Source organism: Monodelphis domestica, chromosome 5, assembly GCF_027887165.1.
Source record: "Monodelphis domestica isolate mMonDom1 chromosome 5, mMonDom1.pri, whole genome shotgun sequence".
NCBI lineage: Eukaryota > Metazoa > Chordata > Mammalia > Didelphimorphia > Didelphidae > Monodelphis > Monodelphis domestica.
The window spans coordinates 19677631-19704309 of NC_077231.1; the positions used below are offsets into that span (position 1 = coordinate 19677631).

At 35.6% G+C, this 26679-nt stretch overlaps 1 protein-coding gene across 4 annotated transcripts in view; it reads left to right on the top strand.

The window, feature by feature from the left end:
* The window catches only part of TAFA2 (TAFA chemokine like family member 2), a 594521-nt gene that overhangs the window by 548271 nt on the left and 19571 nt on the right, over positions 1–26679 (top strand). For all 4 annotated transcript variants that reach the window (XM_056797692.1, XM_016425595.2, XM_007502823.3 and 1 more), the window contains exons 4-5: positions 9474–9626; positions 10615–10739. In XM_056797692.1, the coding sequence (XP_056653670.1) occupies positions 9474–9626; positions 10615–10739 (278 nt within the window). The remainder of the gene's footprint in view (positions 1–9473; positions 9627–10614; positions 10740–26679) is intronic.

Here is a 26679-nt window from a genome sequence, read left to right on the forward strand (position 1 = left end):
TCTGCTCCTCTCGCTCTGCATCACTTCCTGGAGGTTGTTCCAGTCTCCATGGAACTTCTCCACTTTATTATTCCTTTTAGCACAATAGTATTCCATCACCAACATATACCACAGTTTGTTCAGCCATTCCCCAATTGATGGGCATCCCCTCGTTTTCCAGTTTTGGGCCACCACAAAGAGCGCAGCTATGAATATTTTTGTACAAGTCTTTGTGTCCATTATCTCTTTGGGGTACAGACCCAGCAGACACTTCATATTATTGTAATGTTTCTTGACTTGATTTGTAAGGATATTTTAGTGGACATTCTGTCCAGGAAAAGATTCATGTTTTCATCCCAGTTGGTATTTTCTTGCCTGATATAAGCTAAAACCTCTTCCATAACCAAGTGGTCAGTATCCATGAATTGTCATGGCCAAAGAATATTCATCTGTAGACTGTGCCAGAACTTTTCTCTAGTCAGGTTAGTGTGTAGAACCTATCAGAACTTATGTTCTATGGATTCTAATTGAGAGATTATGGTCACTTCTGGTACATGATTAATCATTAGTCTTACATTTAGGTGGAATGTAAAGTTCTGGGTTTTTTTTTCTTGTTGGGGCATAACTATGATTTTATGGATATTGGTAATATCCAATGTGGAATCTTCTGTAGATGCAGATCTGCAGTCAGTCTAAGACTTAGTCTAATAGAATTGTCTATGGTTACAGAGTTGATAATTAATTTGTACGTGTCACACATCAAGGATGTATTGGAGATTTTTCTTGAACCCAGTTTTTCAGAGTACAATATTAATAGCTATTCACTGCATCATACTATCTTTTGTAAAGTTCTATACTATATAGAAATAAAAGGAACTTCATTATTTTGTGTCAAATTAGACTTGACTGTCAATATTAGATGGACTTAATCCATCTACAATGGATATAATAGAGATATAGACTAACTATCTAGTCCTCCCAGCATTAAGTCTTTGGTCCTCTGAGCTTCTGACCATGTAAATATTTAATGGTTGATTGATGCTAATATTCATTCATTTTAGGAAAGTCTTTTATTTGTTGAGCATGGTTATTCACTTCTTGCAAGTTTGACCAGTTGCATTTATTTGGCCTTTAGTAATTTTTAGAAGGATTGATTTTAAGGCTTAGAAAGGATCTGAGATCATCCGGTCTAATATCTTTATTTTATAGAAGAGGTTGTGACTAGGCCAAATTCACACAACCAGATGGAGGTATGGAATTAGAATTTCTATTCTCTTTCTTCCAGGTCATTGTTCTTTCTAATACTCTATGCTGCCTCCTTTAGTAAACTCCAATTCTCAAAATGCCTTCCAAAGAATACAAAGAAATGTACATTTAATACCACGCAATTACCCAAAATGCTCAGGGTACTTTGGTTAAGTATGTTTTCTTTACAACCAAATTAAGCAGAAATCTCCTTTGTCATTGAAAATTGTTGTAAATTGTATTAGTCCTGTCTTAGTAAGTACAGTACAGTGAACATAATTTATAATGTTTCTGATGAACTGAGAATTCTTAGCACTTCTGGGTAATTATTCTGAACATCAATTTTCACTCTATATTGTTATAGACATATTTGTCAAAAGGGCAGGAAACCATACTGGTTATATCTAATGCCCAAGATAATAATAATAATAATAGCTAACATTTATATAGCTCTCATAATAAGCCAGGCACTATACTAAGAACTTTATAATTATTATCTCATTTTATCCCCCTAATAATTATTATTCTCATTTTATAGGTAAGGAAACTAAAACAAATAGAAGTAAAGGGACTTACCCAGGGTCACACAGCTAGTAATCATCTGAGGTCTTCCTAAATTGAGAGCCAGAATTCTCTCCACTGTGACATGTAGCGGTCCATTTAATAGTTTAATAATTTAATAAATGCTGTTTTTCCCTATCCCTGACATAACTGAATTTTCAAATTTTCTTCTTTTCCCTAAAAGTTTAATGCAAATAAATTCTGGTTGAGTGTATTGGTTAATTGAGATTTTACTTTTTCCCATAAACAGTGTGGGATATTAGAGGAGTATTATCATAATTCTTTTGTGACATAGTCTTTTCACTCCTTGGGATTCTTTGTTTCTCTATAAAAACATAAAGCTCATTCAAGTAGCTTGTCTTCTGAAGATTGACATTCATATTTGGTTATTTTTGTCCTCAGTTTGGCTTCATTTGTCACTCTATTCTTTGAAATGCTTGTCTTTTCCATTCAGAAATATAAACAACCATTTTATTTAGTTAGTGTTTGTACAAAGGCATAAAAAAGAACCTTCATTTTCTCTTTTCAATGAACAGAAGTGAGAAATTAGCTATTTTAAAGTTTTGGTTTCAGCACCTCTCCCCACCACCCAATCCCTTCAAGATGATTTACACTCACCTAAATCCACTAAGTGGCTAGCATTTCAGATGCTTATTGATGCATGTAGGTGATGCTTTCTTTTTGCTCCTAAAGTATAATACATAGTCTCTGGAGAGCTAGTCAAGCTGGGTAAAACTATTAAATAAAAATGTATGGAGACAAACAAAATTTCAGAACCAATGAGACAAATCCAAATACAAATCAGAACTGAAATTGTATGGAGAGGAAACTAAATAGGAACAAATTCACCCTCCAACACAGTTTCATTATCAAGTCTTATTTCTTTTTACTTGCATATCATGTCAACACAATTGAGTATGTTTTGAACTATAAAATGAACATAACTTTCTTTTATTTTTTGTTTTCTACATGTCATTAAAATAAAGTTTAATAAAAAATAAAAATAAAACAGAACTTTCTTTTAAACAGCTGTATATAGCACGCTCAATGTTATAAACATCTTGGAAAACCCTTGTATATTTTAGGATCATTGAATCATAGATTGAAATGTGAGGTTCTGTAGAGATATGCTAGTCAGGGAGCAACTAGGTGGAGTGCAGTAGCCAGACCTGGAGTTGAGATGACCTGGGTTCAAATCAGATCTCTGATACTTCCTGCTATCTGCTCTTGGACAAGTCACTTAACTCCAATTGGAGTTCTTGCCTCTTTACTGTCTTAGAATTGATACTAACTTAGGAGTAATGGTTTTAAAAAAAAGAAGGATATTACCCTAATGCAATGTGTATAATTGCATGTAATATGTAATAAGATGTAATATGGCCTTGAACAGGAGTGGCAACTGGTTAAGGAGAGAGGTTTCAGATGTGAGAAAAGGTATATAAATAGAATTGGATTTAGCAACTGTTTGGCTATGAGGGGTAAGGGAGAGGGAAGAATTAAGGATAATTAGCATTGGTGAGTGGGAGGAGGGTGTTGCATTCAGCATAAATAAATAATTTTAGAGAAAGGATGGGTTTAGGGAGAGAAAATGAGTTTTGTTTTGGAATTGTTGAGTTTGATATGCATTTAATGGGACATTCAATAGTACATATCCAGTAGGTAGCTGGAAATGTGAGACTGGAGTTCTGGGAGGGAAACACACTTGAATATAGAGATTTGCAAAGATAGAATAATTAAGCTCATGAGAAAAAATGGTATGCCCAAGGGTGAGATGTAGAGAGCAAAGAGAGACTAGAATAGAGCTTTGTGGATGGGAGACACATATTTCTATATTGATTCCGACATTTCATGTTATTTCCCTTTTCCTCCCAGAATCAAAAATTTGGAGCTAGAAGAAACATAGATTTAGGACTAGAGAGCATCCAGGCCAACTGCTTAATTTATAGATAAGGAAACGAAAGTCTTGGAGAGAATCAATTTGCCCAAGATCACACAGATAGTTAAATGAAAAAGCAAAGAGAAAAACTCAGATTGTCTTGATCCAAATTCAAGGTTCTTTCTACTATCCATAGCTCTGTATTCTAGTTAGCCAGAACCTTATTATGCCTCTCAAACATAGCATTTCATCCCATATCTATGCAACCATCATAGAGAGAACTCCCACCCCTCCACCTTGCCTTGGATGCATTGTCTCCTCACCTCTGCTGCTGCTGCTGCTTTTGTTAAGTGCTCTTTTAACTTTCATATTTTCTTCTATTTGCTTTTCTCTCTGCCCTCCTCACTCCCTGACCCAGTAAAATTTAAACTCCCTGAAGACAGGCACATTTCCTGGTCTTTTACCTCTAGAATCAAAGTATAATGCCTTATACACAATACGTCCTTAAGAATGCTTGCTGAATTAAATTAATTGATTCTGCATAACATAATATAGAAACAACTACATGGAGATTTAAATGCTGCCCTTTTGTAAATGACAAAAATGAAGCTCAGGATTGTGTGATTGCCCTGAAGTCATGAAAATAGTACCAGAGGCAGAATTTGAAGCCAAGTTTCCTGATTTCCAATATAGTCCCCTATCCACTGTAGAAGACTTCCTCTACCCTAATAGTAGCAGTCTCTTGGTAACCGAGGGTGACGATTGTCTTTGTGCGTTTTCATCTATGGTGTATAGATGAGTGTGCACAAAGACACTTATGCGTGAGGGAGATTTAAGTGGAAAAGTCGTTGCACAGAGACAGTCCCACTCTCTCGGCTTTGGAAGCCTGGGTCCATTGGCACAAAAAATCGTTGCACCTGGAGACTTCCTCAGCTGCATTGGATGGCCGTGTTGCCCGTTGTGCTCCAACACGTCCTAAGCATTCCACAGTGCTTTGCTGCATCGCCATCTCAGCCGTTGAACCTTCTTATTGGTTTCTTCCATCTGTTCAGCCGAAGCAGTCTTCACATGCTGGGTGAGCAAAGTCCTAGTTCACCAGGGGTCCACGACGACCCAATGGCTACCTTCACAAGGTTTAGCCGGCCTGTCGAAGCTGTTGCCCGGGGTGTGGCTGCTGCCGCATGCTAACAGCTACTAGGAGCCACAAGTGAGAGCTGGGTATCAGGTGAGGGTCAGAGGCTGGAGAGCTGCCCTAGGAGGGCATGACAAGCCCTCCATACCAGAGAAACTACCCCTCCCTGAACACCCCATACACCCTTCTACCCTAATAATGTATATAATATTTATTCTATCACAATATTATATACATCTACCCTAATAATGTATATAATATTGTAATAGAGCAAATCTAGGACTGTGTTCATAGGGTCATGGATTTTTGTACTTGTAGCCATGGATTTAATTCCAGATCTAACATAACACTATATTTAACTCTTCCCCTAACTCCATCTCTTTTTTTTTCCTTCCATTGGCCTTCTCAGATGAAGGTAGAATACAGAATCATAGTTTTAGTTCTAGGAAAGACCTTATAGGTCCGATAGTCCAACTCCTTTAATTTGTATATTAGGAAATGGAGACCAAAGAGGTTAAGAGGACTAGCCCAAGGAAACACAAGTTGTAAGTGTCATGATGCCAGGTCTTCTTGGTCCATTCCAGAACTCTTTTTTACTATCTTACATTAAAGTCTTGATGTGAACAAATCCATTTTGGAGGGCTTTTTTTTTTTTAAGTGGCAAAACTCCTTTAACGTAAAATGAATATGAAAAAAATAAAGCAAAACAAAATATATGCCGCAGCAGACATTGGTTTGTAATAATGTTCCAGTGACATAGTTTTTAGAACTTGTTGCTAGAACCAATTATATCTTTGTCTCAAAATGTTTCATTTAAGAATTTAATGTCCTGATTTTAGAGGCAGTCAATTAAGGTCAAAACTCCATGTGATAGCACTGGGAAATTAATGTTATCATGTCAAAAAGGCAGTGGTAGTAGCTGGGTCAAACTTTGCATCCTTGTTTCATGGGAATTTTATAAAAAAATAATGCCTCAGATGTTTGTTTAAATATATATAGTCAGCAACACTTTGTGTTGTGATCCTGAATCTTTTGGAGAAAAACAAAATTTTAAAAATGGTTTGGTAATTCTGACTTGAAGAAAATTGCTTATTATTTTTCATTTAAATCTCCTCCAGGGGGTCTTGTATCATTTTAATATGGTGCTAACTGTTCATCTGTGGAGATTATTTTGTTCATTTGAAAGGCTCTTATATTTGAATGGTTAATTCATCCTGTGCCATGTCTCATATATCTGTGTATAGAAACTTTGTTCTTCCTACACCTTCATTAACATTTTAAAGCAAAACTATTGGAGTTCGTTTTAGCTTCCTATCTTATTGACTTTTTAATAAACCCTTGCCATGTGCTGATGGTTTATATGTAGTAATAACCTTTGTTTTTAAGAATTTGTTTTTTGTCTTTATTTCCAGTCTATGTAACATAAGGCACAGTTTACTTTTTTCTTGACTTCACCAAATTCCACATTTACTAGGCAAATTTGAAAGGTGATTAAAAATTTTTTTTTTAGATCCAGGAAATCAAGCTCAAGCCTTATGAGCTCATTTTCCCATTTCTTTCTCAACCATGTGACATGGAAGTTCTTTTTATATGTAACTAAGGAAATATATCTGCAACAAGACAGAAGATGGAAGATGAAGTAAGATGGGATAGTAGGTGAGCAGCGATGGGTAGAGGAGAGGCAGATTTCAGCTGGGGGTAACTCCTAGGGGTATGGAGTGTCAACATGGAAATCTAGAAGTCCCCAGTTTACTTAGTTTGAGGGTAGAAACCCCAGGTTTTGACCTTGTCACAGGAGAGGTTTCCCCCTGAGGAAAGTCCCCCTTCCCCAGACAATAGACATCCACTTCGGGTGGGGAGGTAAACCCCATCCGAAGTTAAGTAGCTCTTTTGTCTCTAGAAGCCTTTCCCAATATGTCACACCCTCCTTCCGAGGTCCGGACCTTCCGTTTGCGAGACTGCCGCGCTACCTACTGTGCAAAGCTGAAGTGGATGTCTATTGTCTGGGGAAGGGGGACTTTCCCTCAGGGGGAAACCTCTCCTGTGACAAGGTCAAAACCTGGGGTTTCTACCCTCAAACGAAGCAAACTGGGGATTTCTATATTTGACGGGAGGGACAGGGAAAGTTTGTGGGGTTCCCTGGCATTTTCTCTACTACTGAAAGGACTGGCTGATTGTGAGGAAGGGACGGCAGGGGAATTTGAAGGTGGGGGAGAAGGCAGACAACTCTTTCAGGCAAGGCTAACTTCACTGATGCTGTCACTGCATAGACAGAATTCCATCTGTCTGTAGCTGTCAGGAGAGAGAGGAATGGCATTCTAGTAAAGTGTCCTCTATGTTTTGATGATTTAGGACAAAGCTATGTCACCCCAATCTTTATTGTTCTATGTGGATTATAGCATAATATTACCTAGCACTTATATAGCATTTTAAGTTTTATAGATCTCTTTAAAATCATTTGAACCTCATAACAACTTTGTGAGCCAGATGCTATTATCCCCATTTTAGAGATGAGGAAACCCAAGACTAAGAAAAATTAACTGACTTGTTCAGGATCACACAGTAAGAGTCTGAGTCAAGACTCAAACTCAAGTCTTCTTGACTCTAAGTCTTACTCAGTTCAAGGCATTTTGTCATCTAACTGGTTATATATAATTTGAAAGCTATCCTTTATATCCTGTATCCTAAATGACTTGATTCTTCCCTTTGGATCCTGAAAGGTATATGCCATATTTTGGTTTACAAATTGTTTTCTTCACAGAACAGATAGCACATACTATCACTCCCATTTTCCCAATGAAGAAACTGAGGCTTAGTGTTTTGCACATAGCTAGTAAAATATCAAGGATATGCACCTAGGGCTTCTGACTAGGTATTCTCTCCATCCCATGATGCTACCTCTTTTATAGGGCAGCTAAGTGGCACAGTGAATAGAAGAATGCTGCACCTTCTTCAGTTCAATTCCAGGCTCAAATACTTAATGCTGTGTGACTTTGGGCAAGTCACTTCTCCCTGTTTGCTTCAGTTTCCTCATCTGTAAAATGAGCGAGAAAAGGACATGATAAACCACTCTAGGATCTTTGCCAAGAAAACTCCAAATTCAATCATGAAGAATTGGACATGACTGCCCAAATGACCAAACTGAACTTTCATTTTCCCAAGTGTATATATGTATATTTGTGGGCATAAACATGTGGGCATTCGTGTTTGTGTACATGTATGTGTGTGGTAAAGTGGCAGAGAATTTTTCTGCCTAGCCACCATATTATTTCTTATAGCCAGGCTTGTGGTCCATTTGGAATTATTAAGCAACAACACAAAGAGTTTAAATTTCTGATGACTGCCAATGTTTTTAAAGATGCTGAGGGGTAGGTAGTATGAATAATGTCATCATCATCTTACAGATGGGACAGCAAAAACTTGCAATCATGAAGTGATTGTAAGGTCAAAAGATTGTTTGCCTGTCAATCAGTAATCAATAAACATTATTAAATGCCTACAATGTGCCAGACACTGTGCTAAGTGCTAGAGATGCAAATATGAAAAAAGATAGTTCCTACCCTCAGAAAGCTTACAATCTAATAAAGGAAGACAGCATACAAATGGAAGCTGAAAAGGAGCATGGGAGGGGTCAAGCAGCAGGACATGATTAAGGAATCAAAGAATTTCAAAATGGATTCAGCCTGGTGGAAAATAAGATATCTGAATATTAGTAGAAAAAAATTCTCCCCTTCCCCTGAAAAACCTTTATTTGTCTTTAAATATCTTTAAAATATGCCCTGTTTATATTTATGGTATGATCAAGCATGTTGGATTGGGAAGTGGAGTCAGAAAATTTTTACTTTCTCCTCTAATGGTATATCCAATGGTGACTGCCCAGGCAATAGTCCCTAGTCTGTTTCTCTCTTGTATAAGTATGTATACAGAAGGATAAACATGGGGAGTTGCAAAAATATAAATGCAAAAATGTACCTATGACCTATTTACAATGGGCGTCATTCACTATGGTAAAAAATAAGTGAGATCTCCAAATTATCCAGTTCTTGGGTTTCCCATTGAATGACTTATCATAGCAAAAAAAAAAACAAACAAACCAGTAAATATTCCATTCCTTTAAGATACTAGAAGATATTAATGGAACATTGGTTTTCAGGAATATGTGTGAGAGAAATTCTTTGGCTTTTTCATTTCAAGTCTTATTTCAGAAGAGAGTTTCTACCTTGGAGAAGAAGTACTAGAAAAAAAAATATAGCACTGAAGTTATTTTCCTTTATTTGTTTATTTTTGAGTTGAACAGAAAGGTGTGAAAAAAAGTTATCCCTGGTACTTATTATGTAAGTGCATACATTTTTGATGGTCCCTTACAATGATTCTATATTCCAGATTGGTTTAGCCATTCACTAGACTGTCTCCACTAATTCTTCTTGCTTCACCAAGCATTTACTGACAGAGCTGATACTACCACATTTAGAAAAAAAATCAAATTTGCATTAGCACGTTAGCATCATTGTAATTCTAGTTTCATGCATGACAGATCCCATATAGAGCTATATTTAATGTATTTCTAATTAGGAGGGGGAATGTGACAACTTGCCTTGACAGGCCATTTTCTCTCTCTCTCTCTCTCTCTCTCTCTCTCTCTCTCTCTCTCTCTCTCTCTCTCTCTCTTTGTTTGCACAGCTCACCATGTTAAAACTGGGACCTGCGAAGTGGTGGCGCTCCATAGATGTTGTAATAAGAACAAGATAGAAGAGAGGTCACAGACGGTCAAGTGCTCATGCTTCCCAGGACAGGTCGCAGGCACCACCCGAGCTGCTCCTTCTTGTGTTGATGGTGCGATTTTTTCAATCATTTTGTTAAATCTTTTTTGGGGGGATGGATACCACATACTTTGGTGATTTAAAATAATATTGGAGGAGAAGAACAGAATTAGGGCTGTGGGGAAGGAAGAGACTCCATGTTCTGGGATGTCTTTATAAGGTAGATGTTTTGATACTTCACAAATGAAAACCAACTAATAGATAAATAAGTCCTAGTAGTCACTTTTGTTTCTTAATGAATAATATTTAATTTGCATTCTGATATATTTTGCTCAGAAATGCACATGCTCCTTTATTTTGGTTGAAATTTTGTTGAAATCCAGACAGGAAAAAATGTAAAAAAAAATCAAGAGAGAAGAGATGAAATTAATGGTTTGATATTATTTACTGTAACAATTAAATGTAAGAAATTATTTTAAGAAAAATATTTATATAATGGGGTCTTTATATCTCAATACATCTTACCCCATTGACTTTTTCAGAGATGGCTCAGCATCTTCTCAAAGCAGAACTCTTATCTGACACTTGAGTAGAAACTTCACATGATTGTTATTTTCAAATAAGTAACATTAATATAATAATTACTTAGAATTCAAAAGCTTGTATGAGCATGGTTCAGATTTTACGGTGCTTATTTTTGTCTGTACTATAAAATTAACTTTATACCTGCTCAAGAACTTCAGGTGGGTTGTATTTCTATTCTCATTCTAAAATGGAAATACTACTTTATGTAAATATGTTTGAAGTCAAGGAGATTATGAAGACTGCACAGAAACACATTGATAAGCAAATCTTTGAGTATATCAGGCAAGGTTTCTTTAGCTAAAATCAGTGAAATTCTCTCAAAACCCAGATTATCTACTGAGGAATGGGAATCAGGCTTCTTTTTATCCCTTCTCCATTCCTTACTCCCCATCCCATATAATCTTGCTACAGCACCACATGAAATAATGAATAGGGAAGAAAATAATGACTTGATTTCCATCCCCCCCTTCCTGAAGCTTCAATAGTGGAGCAGAAATGGTGGTGTCACATGCAGCCATGTCTTGAAGGAGAGGAATGTAAAGTTCTTCCAGATCGGAAAGGGTGGAGTTGTTCCTCAGGAAACAAAGTGAAGACAACAAGGGTAGGTAAAAGCCTGGTCTTGGCATGTAACGTGGCACATAACTTGGCAAATAAAGCATGAAGTAGGTATAATCAAAGCTAAGAGTTATTTTAGGTGTGCTTTGTTTTTGAATTGTACTCAGTAGCCTGCCCTGCTAGTGTGGCTTTGTATGTAATAATCAGCTGTGGTGCTATTTGTTAAATGCCCAGTATTCCTTTCCGAGTCTTGATACAGGACTATGCTAATTAGAAAGGTATGTCTTTGGGTCAGAAAGACCTGTGTGAAGATCCTGCCCCAGACACAATATAGTTTGTAACCCAGAGCACAACTCTTAATCCCTCACTGGTGTAGGAAACTCTATAAAAGTCTTGGAATTTCAATATTTCTAAGCTATTGGGGCTTAATAAAGATACATTTTCAATTTCTAAGAAAAAAATTTTTTTTAAAGATCCTTTAGTTTGAAGATGAGTTGCTAATCTTTTTCAGAAGGAGTTTACAGATTGGGAGTTCCCTGTGCCAATAAGATCATTGCTCTGGTCTAAAAATAAAATCCCTTATCTATGAGATACTGATGATTAAAAACTGCCAGATAATACCTGTTAATTTCCTAGAAGGGTAACCCAACCCATTGTTCTTCCAAGGTAGATTAAATTGAGTAATACAATTTTTTTTTCTGGCTATGTCAGTCACTGAAATCTTAGAAACCAAGGCTCTTCCAGCTTTATGTAACTATTTTGACCAGTTAGAAAATTTCCTAATAGTTGAGGTGATTAAATGTTGAAATGTATTCTTAAGGGAGGTTTGGGGATGCCAAGATCAATGAAAATATAATAAATACGTTTTGGGTCACAATCTCTTAAGCTCGTGCAAAGATCCCCCCATGACAAACAATTCATCATTATCCTAACCTCCTGATTGGAGATGGGCTTCACAAACCTGAATGTGAAAAACCTGACAATGTATGGTGTGAGGAGGAATGAGAGAATCTGAATCCTCCTTCACAGAATCTGCTGTTGAAATTTTTTAATGCCCAATGAGCCTCGAAAGCCTGGATTCTTAACTATTGTTTGTGCTGTGGACCCTTTTGATGATAAAGCCTATGAACCCCTTCTAAGATTAATGTCTTTAGATACACAAAATAAAATGCATAGCATTTCAAAGGAAATAAATTATATTGAAATAAAACTGTAATCCCATCCTCCTTCCTGTCCCCCAACTACCAATTCACAGTTCCTTTGAAATCTATCCATGAATATTTGGACTCTGTGAAACCTAGGTAAAAATAAAACAATAACGAAAAAAAAAACCTACTCCAATGGATGCACTTGGAGTTTGAGTAGAATCAGGTGGCTTGATAAAGAGCAACTGATTAGAAAAATATTGTTAATTATTTCATCATGTTAAATGAGAGGGAAAGAGTCAAACGAAACCAAAACCTTAACAAAATCTCTACAACTGGAAATTGGAAAAGTGGCAGTAATTTTTGACAAAGGTGATGCCCTGGCATAGACTTATTTGCTTTACTAGGTTCTAGCTGGTCCAATGATACCATCTGTCCTAATGATACATTACTCTGTATGCTACCTTAAACTAGACTGAAGGGACCAACTAGCAAGTGGAATCAAATTAGCATTCTGTCCAACTAGTCTCCACTCTGTGAACCTGTTGGCTAAAAACCAACAAATCTTTCTAAAATTCATGCAATGTCTCTCAACCATGGAAACATAATAAATCAGTTAGAATAACCCAGTGAGGTAACACTGCATTTGGCAAATATTGGGTCTACTTTGAAATATTCAGATAATGGGACATTTTTTTATGATAAGCTATATTAATAATATTAAAGTTTCACATTTTTTTCAAGTTAAATCTTATTTCAGGTCATATGTAGAAACTCACCTTACCTCTTCCATTAAGATTCAAGAATAAAGAAAAAATAATTATACATCTACCTTTGAATATTAAACCTTTATTTACTTTAGTAAGTAAGAAATAGGCTATTTCTGCAGAATGTTGATAATGAGATTAATTTCATTAATTAGCACTACTTTTTCATTAAAAGTACCAGGGATAATACAATTTTCCCAAGTCCTATTGATTTAAAAGAGAAATCTTAAAAAAAGATCTTTAGATTTGTTCTAGAATTGTTATAATTGTTTGACCCTAATTTTCATAGTAAATTGCTTTTGAAATGAATCCATTGTTGTCAGTCTTTTAGTCTCAAAGGACATGTCCTGTCCCCATTTCTCAATAGTTGATAACTTAATAAAGGAAGATACTTGAAAGATTGAGGGCATAAGTGCAGAGAGGCTCAGCCCACTTATTTCATTCTGACATGCCTAAGTCTCAGTCAGGGTTGATAATCTGAACACAGCTATGTTGCATGCAACTCATTATCTTTCGTCCTTCCCTGTAGGCATTGAAATCTGCCCAGTCCTCTAACTTGAAAAAGAAAGAAAAGTCTTATTTATAATTAGGAAATATGAATGAATCATTGCTCAAAAATGCAAAGAATGCTATTTTCATTTTGTTGGTCATTCCTGAGACAAAGAAAACAGTAGTGATTGAGAGATGTGGTTATTTTATATTTAAAAGAGACAATGGTTAGGAAAAAAGATCATCAGTAATTACAGTTTAGCATATCAGGCAAAGAAAACTCAAAAAAATTCCTTTGAAACTAGTTAGGAGGAAAAATTTTCAGAAATGAAGGAAATTGTTGGAAAAGGACAAAAATGGTACTTAACTCCATAGAACACCAGGAAAATGCTAGATTTTCCTCTGGGTATTTATTGTCAGGATGATAGTGCTGTCAGGCAGCAATAGAATTTCAGTGGCAGCAATTTCACACACACACAAATCTGGTCATTTTTGTCATCATCAATATTTTTTTCTTTGCTTTTCCCATGTAAGGTAATTGTCATGGTGGTGATGAGAAAGAGCAAGCAGATTGTATATAGCAGGAGTCCAACTGCAAATAAGAATAGCTAGAAGTTAAGCATGAATGAATTACAAAGTAGTTGAAGAGCTTTTCTCAGCCAAAAAGCAGTTGTGTTTCTTGAGCAAGATATGTAGGCCCCATGGGATGATCTCTATTGGAAAAATGGCTTGAGAAATTAGTAAAATTTGGAGTAGTATATGCAGTCTCTGGACTAAAATTGAACATATCCAATCTGGAGCTTTCCAATGGGCCTAATGTTCAAGAAACACAGTTGGCCAAAAACAGGAGCAGCTGAGCTAAGTTGGCTCTTTGCAAAGGCCAACAGTACCCTTCTGGTACTGAACATTTAGAGTAGAAGGGGATGGGTCTTGCTAATTGTACTGTGTGTGCTAATCCTATCCTCCCTTTTGCTCCATGATGGACCCAAAAGAAAGTTTCTCTTTCTTCTTGTCTCACTTTTCTGTCTGCTTGCCTTTTTCTATCTGCCTCTGCATATATCTGTCTGTCTAGTCACTCTTCTTTCTTTCTCCCCTTCTCTCCCCCTTTCTCTTCTCTGTTTTTGTTTTTCTCTCTTCCTCTGTTTTATTTTCCCCTTTCTTATTCTACCATATTCTCTCTCTCTCTCATTTTATTCCAATGTGGGGGTGGAGGGGAGCAAAAAAGTGCAAATGGAAAAAAAAACATTACTTTCTGAAACATTTTTGTTTTGGGTAAGTATTCTCCCTAAACCAAAATATTTAGTTCCTAAAGAATGCTATTAAATTCTGATATTTTATAAAATGTACTCCTCTTTTCATGTAACTGAAAAGTTCGAACTGGAAACTATAACAATTTGCCTTCCTATCCTACTATTAATAAACATCTATTTTTTAAGAAGAAAGAAAAAATAATGAAAAGCTTTCTGGCTCCTCATTTTCCAAGATAAATAATGAATTTTTCAAAGAATCATTAATAAAATAATACTTTTCTAATATGAAAGAACATATAATTATGTGTTAGCTATATAATATAAAAGTAGCAAGGGAAAAAGGCAATGTAAGCTTGTAAATTTTGAAAGAATTTTAAAAAGTCAGAATGGTGAAAGGAATCATGAGAAAAATCAGGCAAGACATTTTTTAATGTTAAGATATATCTATTTTCTGGTTATTTTCTGGATTGAGGAAGTCAAGCCATAATCTGCCTTTGTAAATCAATGTTTTCTGTCATTTGAGAAGGACACCAAGTTCAATGTTGGCTGTGGTCATTAAGGTTAATTAAATCTCTTTTTAAACTGGAGAAACATGCATTTGGCTCTCTCTTATTCAAGACCCAATGTTTTAGTTTTGTACAGTTTTAGGCTTTTCTTCGACTGTCAAATCTCCCAAGTACACTGACTCACTTATCCTTAACAAGAAGTTTTTCAGTTGGCCTCTTTTATAAAATGAAGTTCTTCTGCTTTTTCTTCATTGAAGTTTCAGATCCCCAGGGCAGAACACTCTCTAGTCTCCCAAAGTTCCATTTTTAAAACTAATGATTTTCACAGACATGGCGGGGGGGGGGGGGGGGGGGCGCACAGGTTACTTTCATTTTCCCTTTTACTACCAACAAATGAATGAGAATCATTATTTAAGATGAATTAAAGCTCCTCTTCAATACAGAGAAATGAACCAAAATGTTGCCATTTTCACAATGCAGACACTATGAACATTGCACAATCAAGTCTTGTGTGAGTCACAAGAAAACGGTATTTATGAAAAATGAAAATTTACATCATTTTCCATCAGTCTCTTCTACAACATTATTTTCCCTTTACAAAACCAGGACACTAAAATCACGGGATTCATGACCTCTTCCTCTTGTAAATTCCTAGCTCCTGTTAAGGCTCAACTCAGGTGCTTCCTCTTAAATGAAGTTCCTCCCAGATTCCCTCCCCTAAACTTCTCCCCCTAGTTGTTAGTGATGAACTCTACCCTTCATGGAATTTATTTAACAAATTGTATTATACATACATATATATTTGTATATAATTTGTATTATACAATTGATTTGTATAATTATATACAAATTTGCATGTATTTGTATATACTTTTCACTAGAATATATATATATGTGTGTATATATATATATATATATATATATATATGTATATATATATATATATGTGTTACATCCTTCCAGTAGAATGGAAGCTCCTTCAGCTAAGGGACAGTTTCACTATTATCTTTATAAACCTAGTGCCCAAAACGTGGAATCGCACCTAGTAAGTATCTACTAAATGCTTGTGAGGTTAAATTGTTTAAAAGTGCTTATTGTGTACGGATCTCCATGCTACATGCTGGCTAGATACAAAGTTTAAATAAAAGGCTAACTTTGCTTTCCCACAAGTTACAGTATAATCATCAGTCATCTTAGCTTCTGTTTTGTCACTGGACTTCGTTGACTTTGGAAGATAGTGAGACTGAAGATCACAACATAATGTCCTGGGTCTTTTTTGAAAGGAAGGATGCTATAATAAGGGAGATAAGATACAAGCACAGATAGTACTTTAGTGCAAAATGTTGTATAAATATATAAGCAAAGTACTTGGGTTCAAAAGGCAAAATCATTACTGAGAGATTCAGGAAGGTGCTGTGTAGGAGGTTACCTTTGAATTGCTTTTGTTTCCCCTTTAAAGACTGGATCTCCCTATCTCATCCAGGTTATAAATGCAAATACCACTCTAATGGGCATAGGAGCTTTGACCACACCATTTCTGACCCATTCTGGTTTTCCCCTCCTAAGGCAACCTGGTGTTCCATCCCTTTTCCTCATCAAAAATATTAATTAATTGTAGACATCAGCTCGGCTTCAGTTCAATACTCTTGAGCTCAATAGATCCACCAGCCTTAGCCTTTCTGCTACCAGGAAATATCAAGTATTTATTAACTTGTCTGTCTTGAGTTGGGCTTTAAAGGCTTCAGGAGAAAGTCAATAATGGGGATCTAGAAGAGACCTTAGAGATCATTTCTCTTGCCTCCTGGCTTTTTATAGATCTCAATGGCATTTACTTTTTTTTCTTTTTATCAATATACAAATTTTCAACTCTATAATTTGTAGTAAAAGATGAATTTAGAGTTAATAATGCTAATTCCTATCTCTATAGTGCTTTAAGGCTTACAGAGTACTTTCTTCATAATAGCCCTGTATGCTTATACAAGTATCATTATTCTCATTTTACAAATGGGGAAATTAAGACCAAGTCTTTTTGGACTTGAACCCTAATTTCTGGCTCAGTCCTCTTGGTGCTACCACACTGTTTCATGATACCATAAGGGTGATACATTTCTCCCTTCTTATGCAGTGTTACATTGGTTTCTTTACATAATCTTTATGTTATTGTTCAGCCATTTCAGTTGTGTTTGACTGTTTTGTCATCCTATTTGCAGATTTCTTGGTAAAGATACTGGAGTGGTTTGCCATTTCCTTTTCCAACTCATATTAAATTGAGGTAAACAGGAATAAGTGATTCACCCAGGGACCACAAAGCTAGTGTCTGAGGTCAAATTTGATCCCAAGAAGATGAGTCTTTCTGTCTGCAGACCAAGGGCTCTAACCACTGTGAAATCTGTAGCTTCACAGAAAGGGAGATATTGAAGGAGAAAATAAAAGAAAAAGGAATAAGAAGAGATGAAAAGGTAAGGAAGGATAGAGAGGAGAAATGGTCAAGAGGAAGAGACCCAAACTGATTCATTTGCTACAACATGGCCTCAGGGTTCTATTCTTATATGAAATGCCACGTTAACTATTTTTTTTCCAAATATGGTTGTCCATTATATGTGAATTTCCAATCAGTCTTTTCTTCTGTCCAGGGAATCCAGCATAGTATCCCAGTTAGGTATATATGCCAGTGGTCTTAGAATCAGGACTTGGACTGGGGTCTTTATTGCCACTTACTCAGGGAACAACCCTAGAAAAGTTATTTCATTTCTCCAGATATCAATTTCTTCATCTGTAAGATGAAGAGTTTAGTTTAGATGACTTTTTAAGGATTTTTTTTCCCTGGTGTGACAGTCTGAGATTTAAACAGCCATCCCTACTTCAATATCCATCTCTTTAAAAGTCCCTATTTCCATTTTTTTTTGTTTCTTTTCCAATTGCATACAAGACAGAATCCTAATCAATTAGGTCAGACTTTCTTGACATCCTTTAGATGCCTTGATGTCTTCATATGGTCTACTCTGCCATGGAAGTAATTGCTAGGTCTACTGACAAGGCAAAAAATATAGACTAATAGAAGATTATGCTAAATAAAGATTTTCAGATTTCAGTTTTACAACATATCTGAGCTCATATATATATCTGTATATATCTATCTATCTATAGATAGATATGTATACATATATGTGTATTTATCTATTTAGGGAATAAGGCTGAGCAAAATCCTCTAAAGGTGAATTTCATGAAAGAGTAAATACATAGCGTATACTTTAGGTTAATTTCCACTAAATTACGTTTATTTAACTTAGTATATTCATAATTATAATAAGTAAATAACTACTTTTTATTTCATCAGTGGTTTAGATGAGTAATTTTATTGCTAAATCACATGGAGGAAACTTCAGTGACCATTTTCAGCCTCCTCATCTTATAGAAAAGGAAACCTAAGCCCACAGTGGTTGAATGATTTGTTCAAGGTTCCACAAGTAATAATCATCAGATGTAGTATTTGAACACAGATCTTGACACATGAGCAGTATTATTTCTCCTGTACCATCCTGTCTCTTTACTCAAATAAATATGAAGGGAACTTTTGAATGGAGAGAAACATGTATTGTGGGTAGGCTCTAGAATCCCAAATGAGGGGGATATCTGGAAAAGCAATTTTTAAAAAAGAAAAAAAGTCGATCTGAAGAATAGTCAGGTCTCTGAGATCAGAACAAGGCATCATTAGGTGACATTGGTAGAAGTCCTGCATCACTGAGAGTTGTTGTTTTGTCCCCCTGTTAAGGCAGGAATGAGCTGTCTGGGTCTGTGCATTCAGAAAACATTATTTACCAAAGTAGCATGTCTAATCTAGTATTTCTAATTAAAAGAGCTACTTACTTAGATGATAGCAATTTCAAAGTCCTAGGAGTTTAAGTCTTGGCTTTAGTTGTACAGCACTTTCAGGAAAGAGGCTATTTCAGAAATCATTACTAAGGGTATATTATCCAAACTTGGCCCTAGTTTGCACAATTAAAAAAGGGGAATAAACAGCATATGCGAGCCTTCATATTCCTACATAAAATTAGATGGGTCTATGATTGAGCTAGGTGCCAATGTGTACATAATACTCTGTACACTGTATTTGTAGCCTTATAATAGACTCAAATGAGTACAGACTTGGAGAGAAAGTTTAATTTAGTTTAGTTTAATGTGGCATACATTGGCCACATTACTTAGAAAATTTCATGGGCAACTTTCATCACTTCCTTTTCTGTGGATAAAGTACACTCTAAATGCTGTAATTTTATGAAGACGAAAAAGTCCAGAGATCCTCATCAAATATTTTCCCTGTAAGCTGGCTAAGAAATTCCACTTGAGACTCAGTCCTTTAGCTCACAATTTTAATTCATATGAAACACAACTATCCGAGGATGCAGTAATGTACTTGTCTGCTTTCAGTCATTCTACCAACTAATTGAATAATAATGCACTTGTCTGTTTTAAATCATTTAGGTAGAATTAATAGAAGGATGGGAATAAGCACTAGACTTGTGATTTTGTTATTATGGTGGGCTTTCTGGATGAAGAAACAATCAGTACCAGTTTAGGTTTTCTCTGCTGCAACTTACAGTCTTAAAGAGATGCTTAAAATATCACCTATTCCAGGGTCAAACAGCCAGTATCAGAAGGCAGTTCTGAACTCAGGTCTTCCTGGTCCTTTCTGCTCTTTCTCCAGTATACTACTCTCTAAGTTTTAGAATAAGGAAAATGATCAGCCCATTATACTCTGTATCTGTCAGACGCTCTCTATCTGGAATAGTATAATGAGTTTGGGGCACCACAGTTTAAGAAGGACTTTGGAAAATTAGAGGTATCTCTTGTTGTTGTTCAGTCATTTTCAGTCATATCCAACTCTGTGACCCCTTTTAGAACTCTCTTGGCAGAGATGCTGGAGTGGTTTGTCATTTCTTTCTCCAGCTCATTTTACAGATGAGGAGACTAAAGCAAACAGGGTTAAGTAACTTGCCCAGGATGACACAGAAAGTGTATGAGGTCGAGTTTGAACTCAGGAAGATGAGTCCAGGTCTAGCATTGTTCCATCTATCTAGAAGTTCACTAAAATGGTGAGGATTTTATAAATCATGTCATAAATGCAGCAGTTGAACACACAAAGGAAATTTAAACCAAAGAAGAAAAGGCAACCACTTCTTTGTTATCCAGAAGGTAAAATAAGGACTTAGGAATCAAAATTATAGAAACTGATTTTGCCTCAGAATATTAAAAAAATAAAAAAACTTTAAAAAATTTTAGTTACTTCTCTTTTGAAGTAGTGTCTTGCTCTTTTAAATATTTGAATCTATGTGAAAAGATTATCATATCAATTGGACAACTCAACTATTTGATTTCTAAGTTCCCTTCAATTTCTAAGATTCTTGGAATCTGTGATTTACAACTTAGTGTGCATGAATTGCATCTAATAATAGTAAGAATATATTTCTCTAATGATTTGCAAACCCAACTAAAAGCTTTAAAATACAAAGAATGAGAGAGAGGAAAAAAATAACTGCATTTGCACGTCCACCAACTTAAAAATCCTACAGAATAGTTACAATGAGGAAAGAAGAAAAGCAGCTGAGACTCTCTAAAGTTCACAAAAGGTAAAATCTAAGAAAGAAACCAATGATCTTGATGTCTGTATAAGACTGCCCACAATTTAGGCTCTCAGTAAGTAGCAATAAAAACATAAGCAGGCAAATTCGACCTTATAAATATCAAAGAGACTGCTTGGAACTTGACTGAGTATAGGTATATATTATTCAAAAGAAATAGGATAGTTAGAAGGGGAGCCCCTCATATGTTAAGGAAACATACTCATGTGGGAAAACTGGGTGAAGATCAATAAAGGGTGAATCAGAAATGATTTGATCAGTTGAACATACAAAAGACCACTTGGACAGAAAGGGGAAATAGATCATAAATGTAGTTCAGAGTCATGTTAAAGTGATGATGAGGGGTTTCAGTTATTTAGACATCTACTGGAGCTCTTCCTCTGCCTCAAGTAGAGAAGTTACTTCCTGCCTAGACTTCAGGATCATTTCATACTTCAAAAGATGATGGAATAATCAAGAGAAAATTCTGTTCTATAAATGATCCTCAATGAAAGAGGAGAACTGGTTGTAAAAATGATTGAGATGTTAAGGGGAAATGATCGATGTTTTCCAGAGTTTGTGATAAAGGAAAGAAAAGTTAGGCATAGTATGATATGCTGATAATGTATTGATAATATTTTGTGAGAATAGATTTTGAAGGGTTCAGAAGGGAATATAGATCATATTCTATGAACAAAATTTCCTTAGGAGCAATTAATCGGAGAGGATAGGAAACTCTCAAGAATGCTTCTGGGATATAGAGCAGCAATTCTGATGAAGATAAAGAAAAAATATTTATACCTGTGTCTAAAGCAGACATGTCTATATCAAAGAAGATTACATTGTAACTGAGAAATATTTAATGAAATAAATAAAAATACAATGGAACATAGATAATGTTGTTATGTAGTTTTCTAAGTCAATATATGGCCTGAAAATATTCTTATGTATGGATGCACAGTGAATTTATGAACCAACTTGGCTATGTAACCATCAAGTCCAAAGTGGACATATGAATACAGCTCTTGGGCACAGTGATATATGGTACCATTTTCTGGGATGGAGTAGAAGACTGGCTTGGTCTCTTTGTTTTATGCTTGGAGGAATGCTGTTCCTAAGAATTTTTTTTAACCCACTAACTTTTCAAGATCTATGCTGTAGATTGGGCCATCATAGTTGATTAAGATTGTGAAAAGGGGACTAATCTGACCTGTGGTTTCATAGATGTGTTTAGAAAATGGAAACAAATGTAGGTTACAAAGGATGAATATAAAAACACGACACAGTCTTGTAAAACTAAATAGTGTCAGGGGTGATAATCTTTAGAATGAACCAAGGCTGAACTCATGAGAAAAATAAAGTGAGATTTCTTTTAACTATTTTTTGAGGTAGAGGGAGGTCACAGAAAAGATAGGACTACTCATTGAGGGGACTGGGGGGAATGGTCATTGAACACAAGACAGCAAGCAAAGTTGCTCAATTCTTTTACTTGAGGTTGACTTCTTTGCTAAGGATCATCACCTTTGCACCAGAAATGTCAGAATAAAAGTGATTAAACTCCAGATAAATAAGGAGGTAAAGGCATCTAGTTGCCCTTGATGAATTCAAGTCATTTAGTTTAGAAGACATACATGCTAGGAAAGAATTGCAGAGTTAGTATAGTGATTTTTAAAAGACCATGGACAAACAAAATTACTTGGCAAGAAGAGGAAGAAGAGGAACAAATATTTATTAAGTACCTACTATGTGCCAAGCAATGTGCTAAGTGCTATACAAATACTGTTTTGTATGATTCCTATAATAACCCTGAGGTGTAGACATTATTTTTATTTCTATTTTACTGATGAGGAAACTAAAGTAGAGGTTAAAATTTTCACTCAGGTTTACATAGCTATGTGAGAATGAATTTTAACTCGGGTCTTCTTGACTTAAGGTTCAAATCCTCACCCACTTTGTCATATGGCTGTATTTCTAATCAAAAGAGCTCTGTGTTTAGTGCATGACAACTTTGACAATCCTGGGAGTACATACAATGACATTAGTTATGCAGTACTTCCAGGAAAGAGATGCTGCCTCAGGTCCAGTTGAGTTTCCCTTCTTTAAGTACCTTCAAGCAGAGACTGATTAATTTCTTGTTGGGTGTATTATATGCGAGTTTGGGGGTTTTTGGTTATGAATTGAACAAGTTGCCTACTGATATGCCTTGAAAATCTTAAATTCCCAATTTTGTACTTAAGTCTTTTTCTCCATCAGAATTCTATAAGAGGGAGGAGAAGCAGTAGGTGTCTGAATAGGAAAGCAATAACTGTTAGGAACTTTTTCTTTAAATCTAGCCAAATTCTGCCTCTGGATAATTACAATCCATTGTTCCCACCCTCTTTTACCAAGAAGAACAAATATCATCCTCCTCCATATGACAACTCCCTCTCTCCCTCTATATATATATATATACTAAGAATATAGATGACATAGTGGGTAGAGTACTAGACTTGAAGTCAGAAAGGCCTGAGTTCAAATCCAGCCTCAGACACTTACTAGGTGTTTGGCCCTCCACAAATTGTTTAAACTTTGTCTCCTTCAGTTTCCTTATGCTTAAAATCAAGATAATTATAGCATCTACCTCCCCAGTAACAACCTTTTTCTGCCTCAGTTTCCTCCTCTGGAAAGTAGGAATAACAATGATATCTCCTTCCCATGGTTGTTTTGAGGGTAAAATGAATTATTTGTGGATGATAATTATTATCAAAATGGGAGCTACTGTTACAATTATAATTAAAAATCATTATTATGTTACCTTGAAGACTTTCTTCAAGCAAAGTATCTATTTCTTTAACTGATCTCACACGGTATGGTTTCCAGTCTTCCCCTTTAGTTATGTTCATTGAGATATTGTTCAATTTGTTAAGTTCCACTCTAAAATGAGAGAATCAGGACTAACCCAGAGAATTTAGACATGATCTGACCAAGGTGACACTGTAACAGAACTATAATCTATCTTCCTTGTTTTGAATTCCATATTATTTTATTCCTTGTTAACATAGCCAAAGACTTTGCTTTTTATCTGCCATATTATATTATTGTTGATTAATATTGAGCTTAAAATTTAGGAAAACCCTTGGACTTTCCCCCCCACAAAAATGTTTAGCCACATTCTTTTGAGGATGGGAAGAATCTAATTTATACCTCTCAGTGACAAGCAAGCTTTATTGTCCATTTAGACCAGGTGTGGGTGAGATGATCAATTCCTCCCATTTCCAATGTTTACACCACAGTGATATGCCTCTGTTTTGCTTAGCAGATAAATCATATAATATATGTACTTAGATATTCTTAGTTCTACTTTTCTTTAGTGATAACTTCAAGGAAACCAGTACCATAACTATTAGACTCAACTAAGGGGGAGACATCACTGATTTTGACCCTGATATGTGTCTGTTCATTTCCCTAGGAGCATATCTCCTGAGCATGTAGATGAACACTGATATATGGTGCCGTATCTAGAGGTGGAGTGGAAACACTAAGATTTTGCATGGCTTCTTTGCATTTCTACCTCGAGGGTCACTGCTTCTCCAATTACTTCTACTTCAGGACTAGGATTTGGAGGGATTGGGCCACCCCAATTGGCTGAGACTGTGAAAAGGGGATTGCCTTGCCTGTGTTCAGCTATTTAATTTATAACATACATCAGACATATGGCACTTACAACTTCTTATGGTGACTCCTTCCTTCATATTCACATTTATCTCTATAGAACAGTCCCTTTGTGGCAAGTTGAGGATTACAATAAGCAAACAAAATCATCACTAATATTTTGATATCATAATTCAATCCTAAACATGTTTGTCATTATATTAGGCTCCCTTAATAATGGGTATACTTGGGGGGGCAGCTGGGTAGCTCAGTGGATTGAGAGACAGGCCTAGAGATGGGAGGTCCTAGGTTCAAATCTGGCCTCAGCCACTTCCTAGCTGTGTGACCCTGGGCAAGTCACTTGACCCCCAATACCTAGCCCTTAACACACTTCTGCTTGGAGCCAATACACAGTATTGACTCCAAGATGGAAGGTAAGGGTTTAAAAAATAAGGGGTATACTTTTTATAATTATATCATATATATGATAAAAATTTAGGCTGACTTCTACACTCACTTGAACTAGACTTCTTGTCACCAATACACACACATCTACCCCCCAGATTTTGAATTAACTCCTTCCAGTTATCTTGACAAAAACATTTATATTTCTGAGATGAATTCTCAGTATCAACATGAAACTTTATCTCATCAGGAGTATTTGTTTATGTTATAACTAAATTGTGGCAATACACTAATGCTCTATGAGTGCTACATTAGTAGAGACAGGCTGTTCCTACCCTAATAAATTATTTATTGTACAAATAAACATTAAGCGCTGTTAGTTCTCATTAGGGAGTGATAGCACATCCAAAAATGCTTTTTGAAAATCCTCAAAGGGGCAATGTGAAAATAATGGTTTACTCTTCTGTCAACCCTGTTTTCTGGGGTGTGGCTAGGATGCATATACTCACTAATACATGCACATGCATGTACACACACAAACGAGGATAGGCAGAATTTCAGTGATGATTAAAATTCTTTATTTTGGAAATCCTGACATATTTTAATGGGATTAAACAGTCCAGGAATGATGAGATAGTTATTGTTTAAACTACCTTATTTTCTTTTATTTTTCTTTGCAAAGTGTTATGGTTGAGGTAGGAGCTGAATGAGTCTTGGAGAAACTAGTAAATTATCTTCCTTTACAATCAGAAATGTAATCCACCATAATATTTTCTTTTTTTAAAAAAAATGTCATTTTTTTTTAAACCCTCACCTTCCAGCTTGGAATCAATACTATGTACTGGTACCAAGGCAGAAGGGCAGGAAGGGCTAGGCAATGGGGCTTAAGTGAATTGCCCAGGGTTACACAGACGAGAAATGTCTGAGGTTAGATTTGAACCTAGGACCTCCAGTCTCTAAGCCTGTTTCTCAATACACTGAGCCACCCAGCTGCCCCCTTTAAATGTCATTTCTGCTACTACCAAAGAATATCAACTCATTTAAAATGGATTTTATACTAATTAACATTTAAGATAAGAGCAACTAATCTGGATCTACTTAATAGGATCAATATTATGCCATTTCAACAAGCCACATTTATCGTGGCAAAAATTATACTTTCCATAAATTTCAGAAACATGTTAATTTTGAATTGTGATAATTCACAGATGTTATTTAAATAAAAATATTCAACATGCTAGTCTTCTTTTCAATATAAACTTATTAAAACCAACTAAATAATACTTTGGGACAAGAGTTCATCAATTGTTTTTTCTCCTAAGTGCAGCACATTTAAGTCTCAATTTCTGTGGATCATGATGTTAGTCTTATTTAAATATGCACAGAATATTTACATTGCCTTGAGCCAGACCAAATTTAAAATAATTATAACTTCAAATAGTACAAATTTGAATACATGGGACTTTTTTGTGGGATTTGTTTATTTGCACTAACTGGGACCTAGCTGTAAACACTTTGTATGTGCTTATTGAATTGTATGAATATTCTTAAATTTGATTTGAAAATCTATAAATTACTAGATACTTTTAATTAATTTTATATGAGAAATTGAAACTGTAGAGTTATAATGAATTAATTTATTTTCATCAACCCCAATATTAAAAATTTGGGGAGGGGGGCAGCTGAGAGTAAGGCCTAGAGATGGGAGGGCCTAGGTTCAAATCTAACCTCAGACACTTCCCAGCTGTGTGACCCTGGGCAAGTCACTTAATCCCCATTGCCTAGCCCTCACCAGTCTTCTGCCTTAGAGAAGGTAAGGGTTATTAAAAAAAATTTGATACTTTTAAAAATTAATGTTTAAAACACATCAACAATACTTTTTTCTCTTTTAAATGCCATACACTAGATATTGCAAAGTCAAATATTCTTTTGGAGTATCATTTAGTATGATTTAAGGACATAAAAATCTAAATTAAAATTACCTAAGAAAAATATCTTGTACTAGAGACACTAGCTATAGCAATTAGGGAAGAAAAAGAAATCAAAGATATTAAAATAGGCAATGAGAAGACAAAGCTGTCACTCTTTGCAGATGATATGATGGTCTACTTAAAGAGACCTAGAGAATCAAAGTTGGAGGATACAAAATAAACCCACATAAGTCATCAGCATTTCT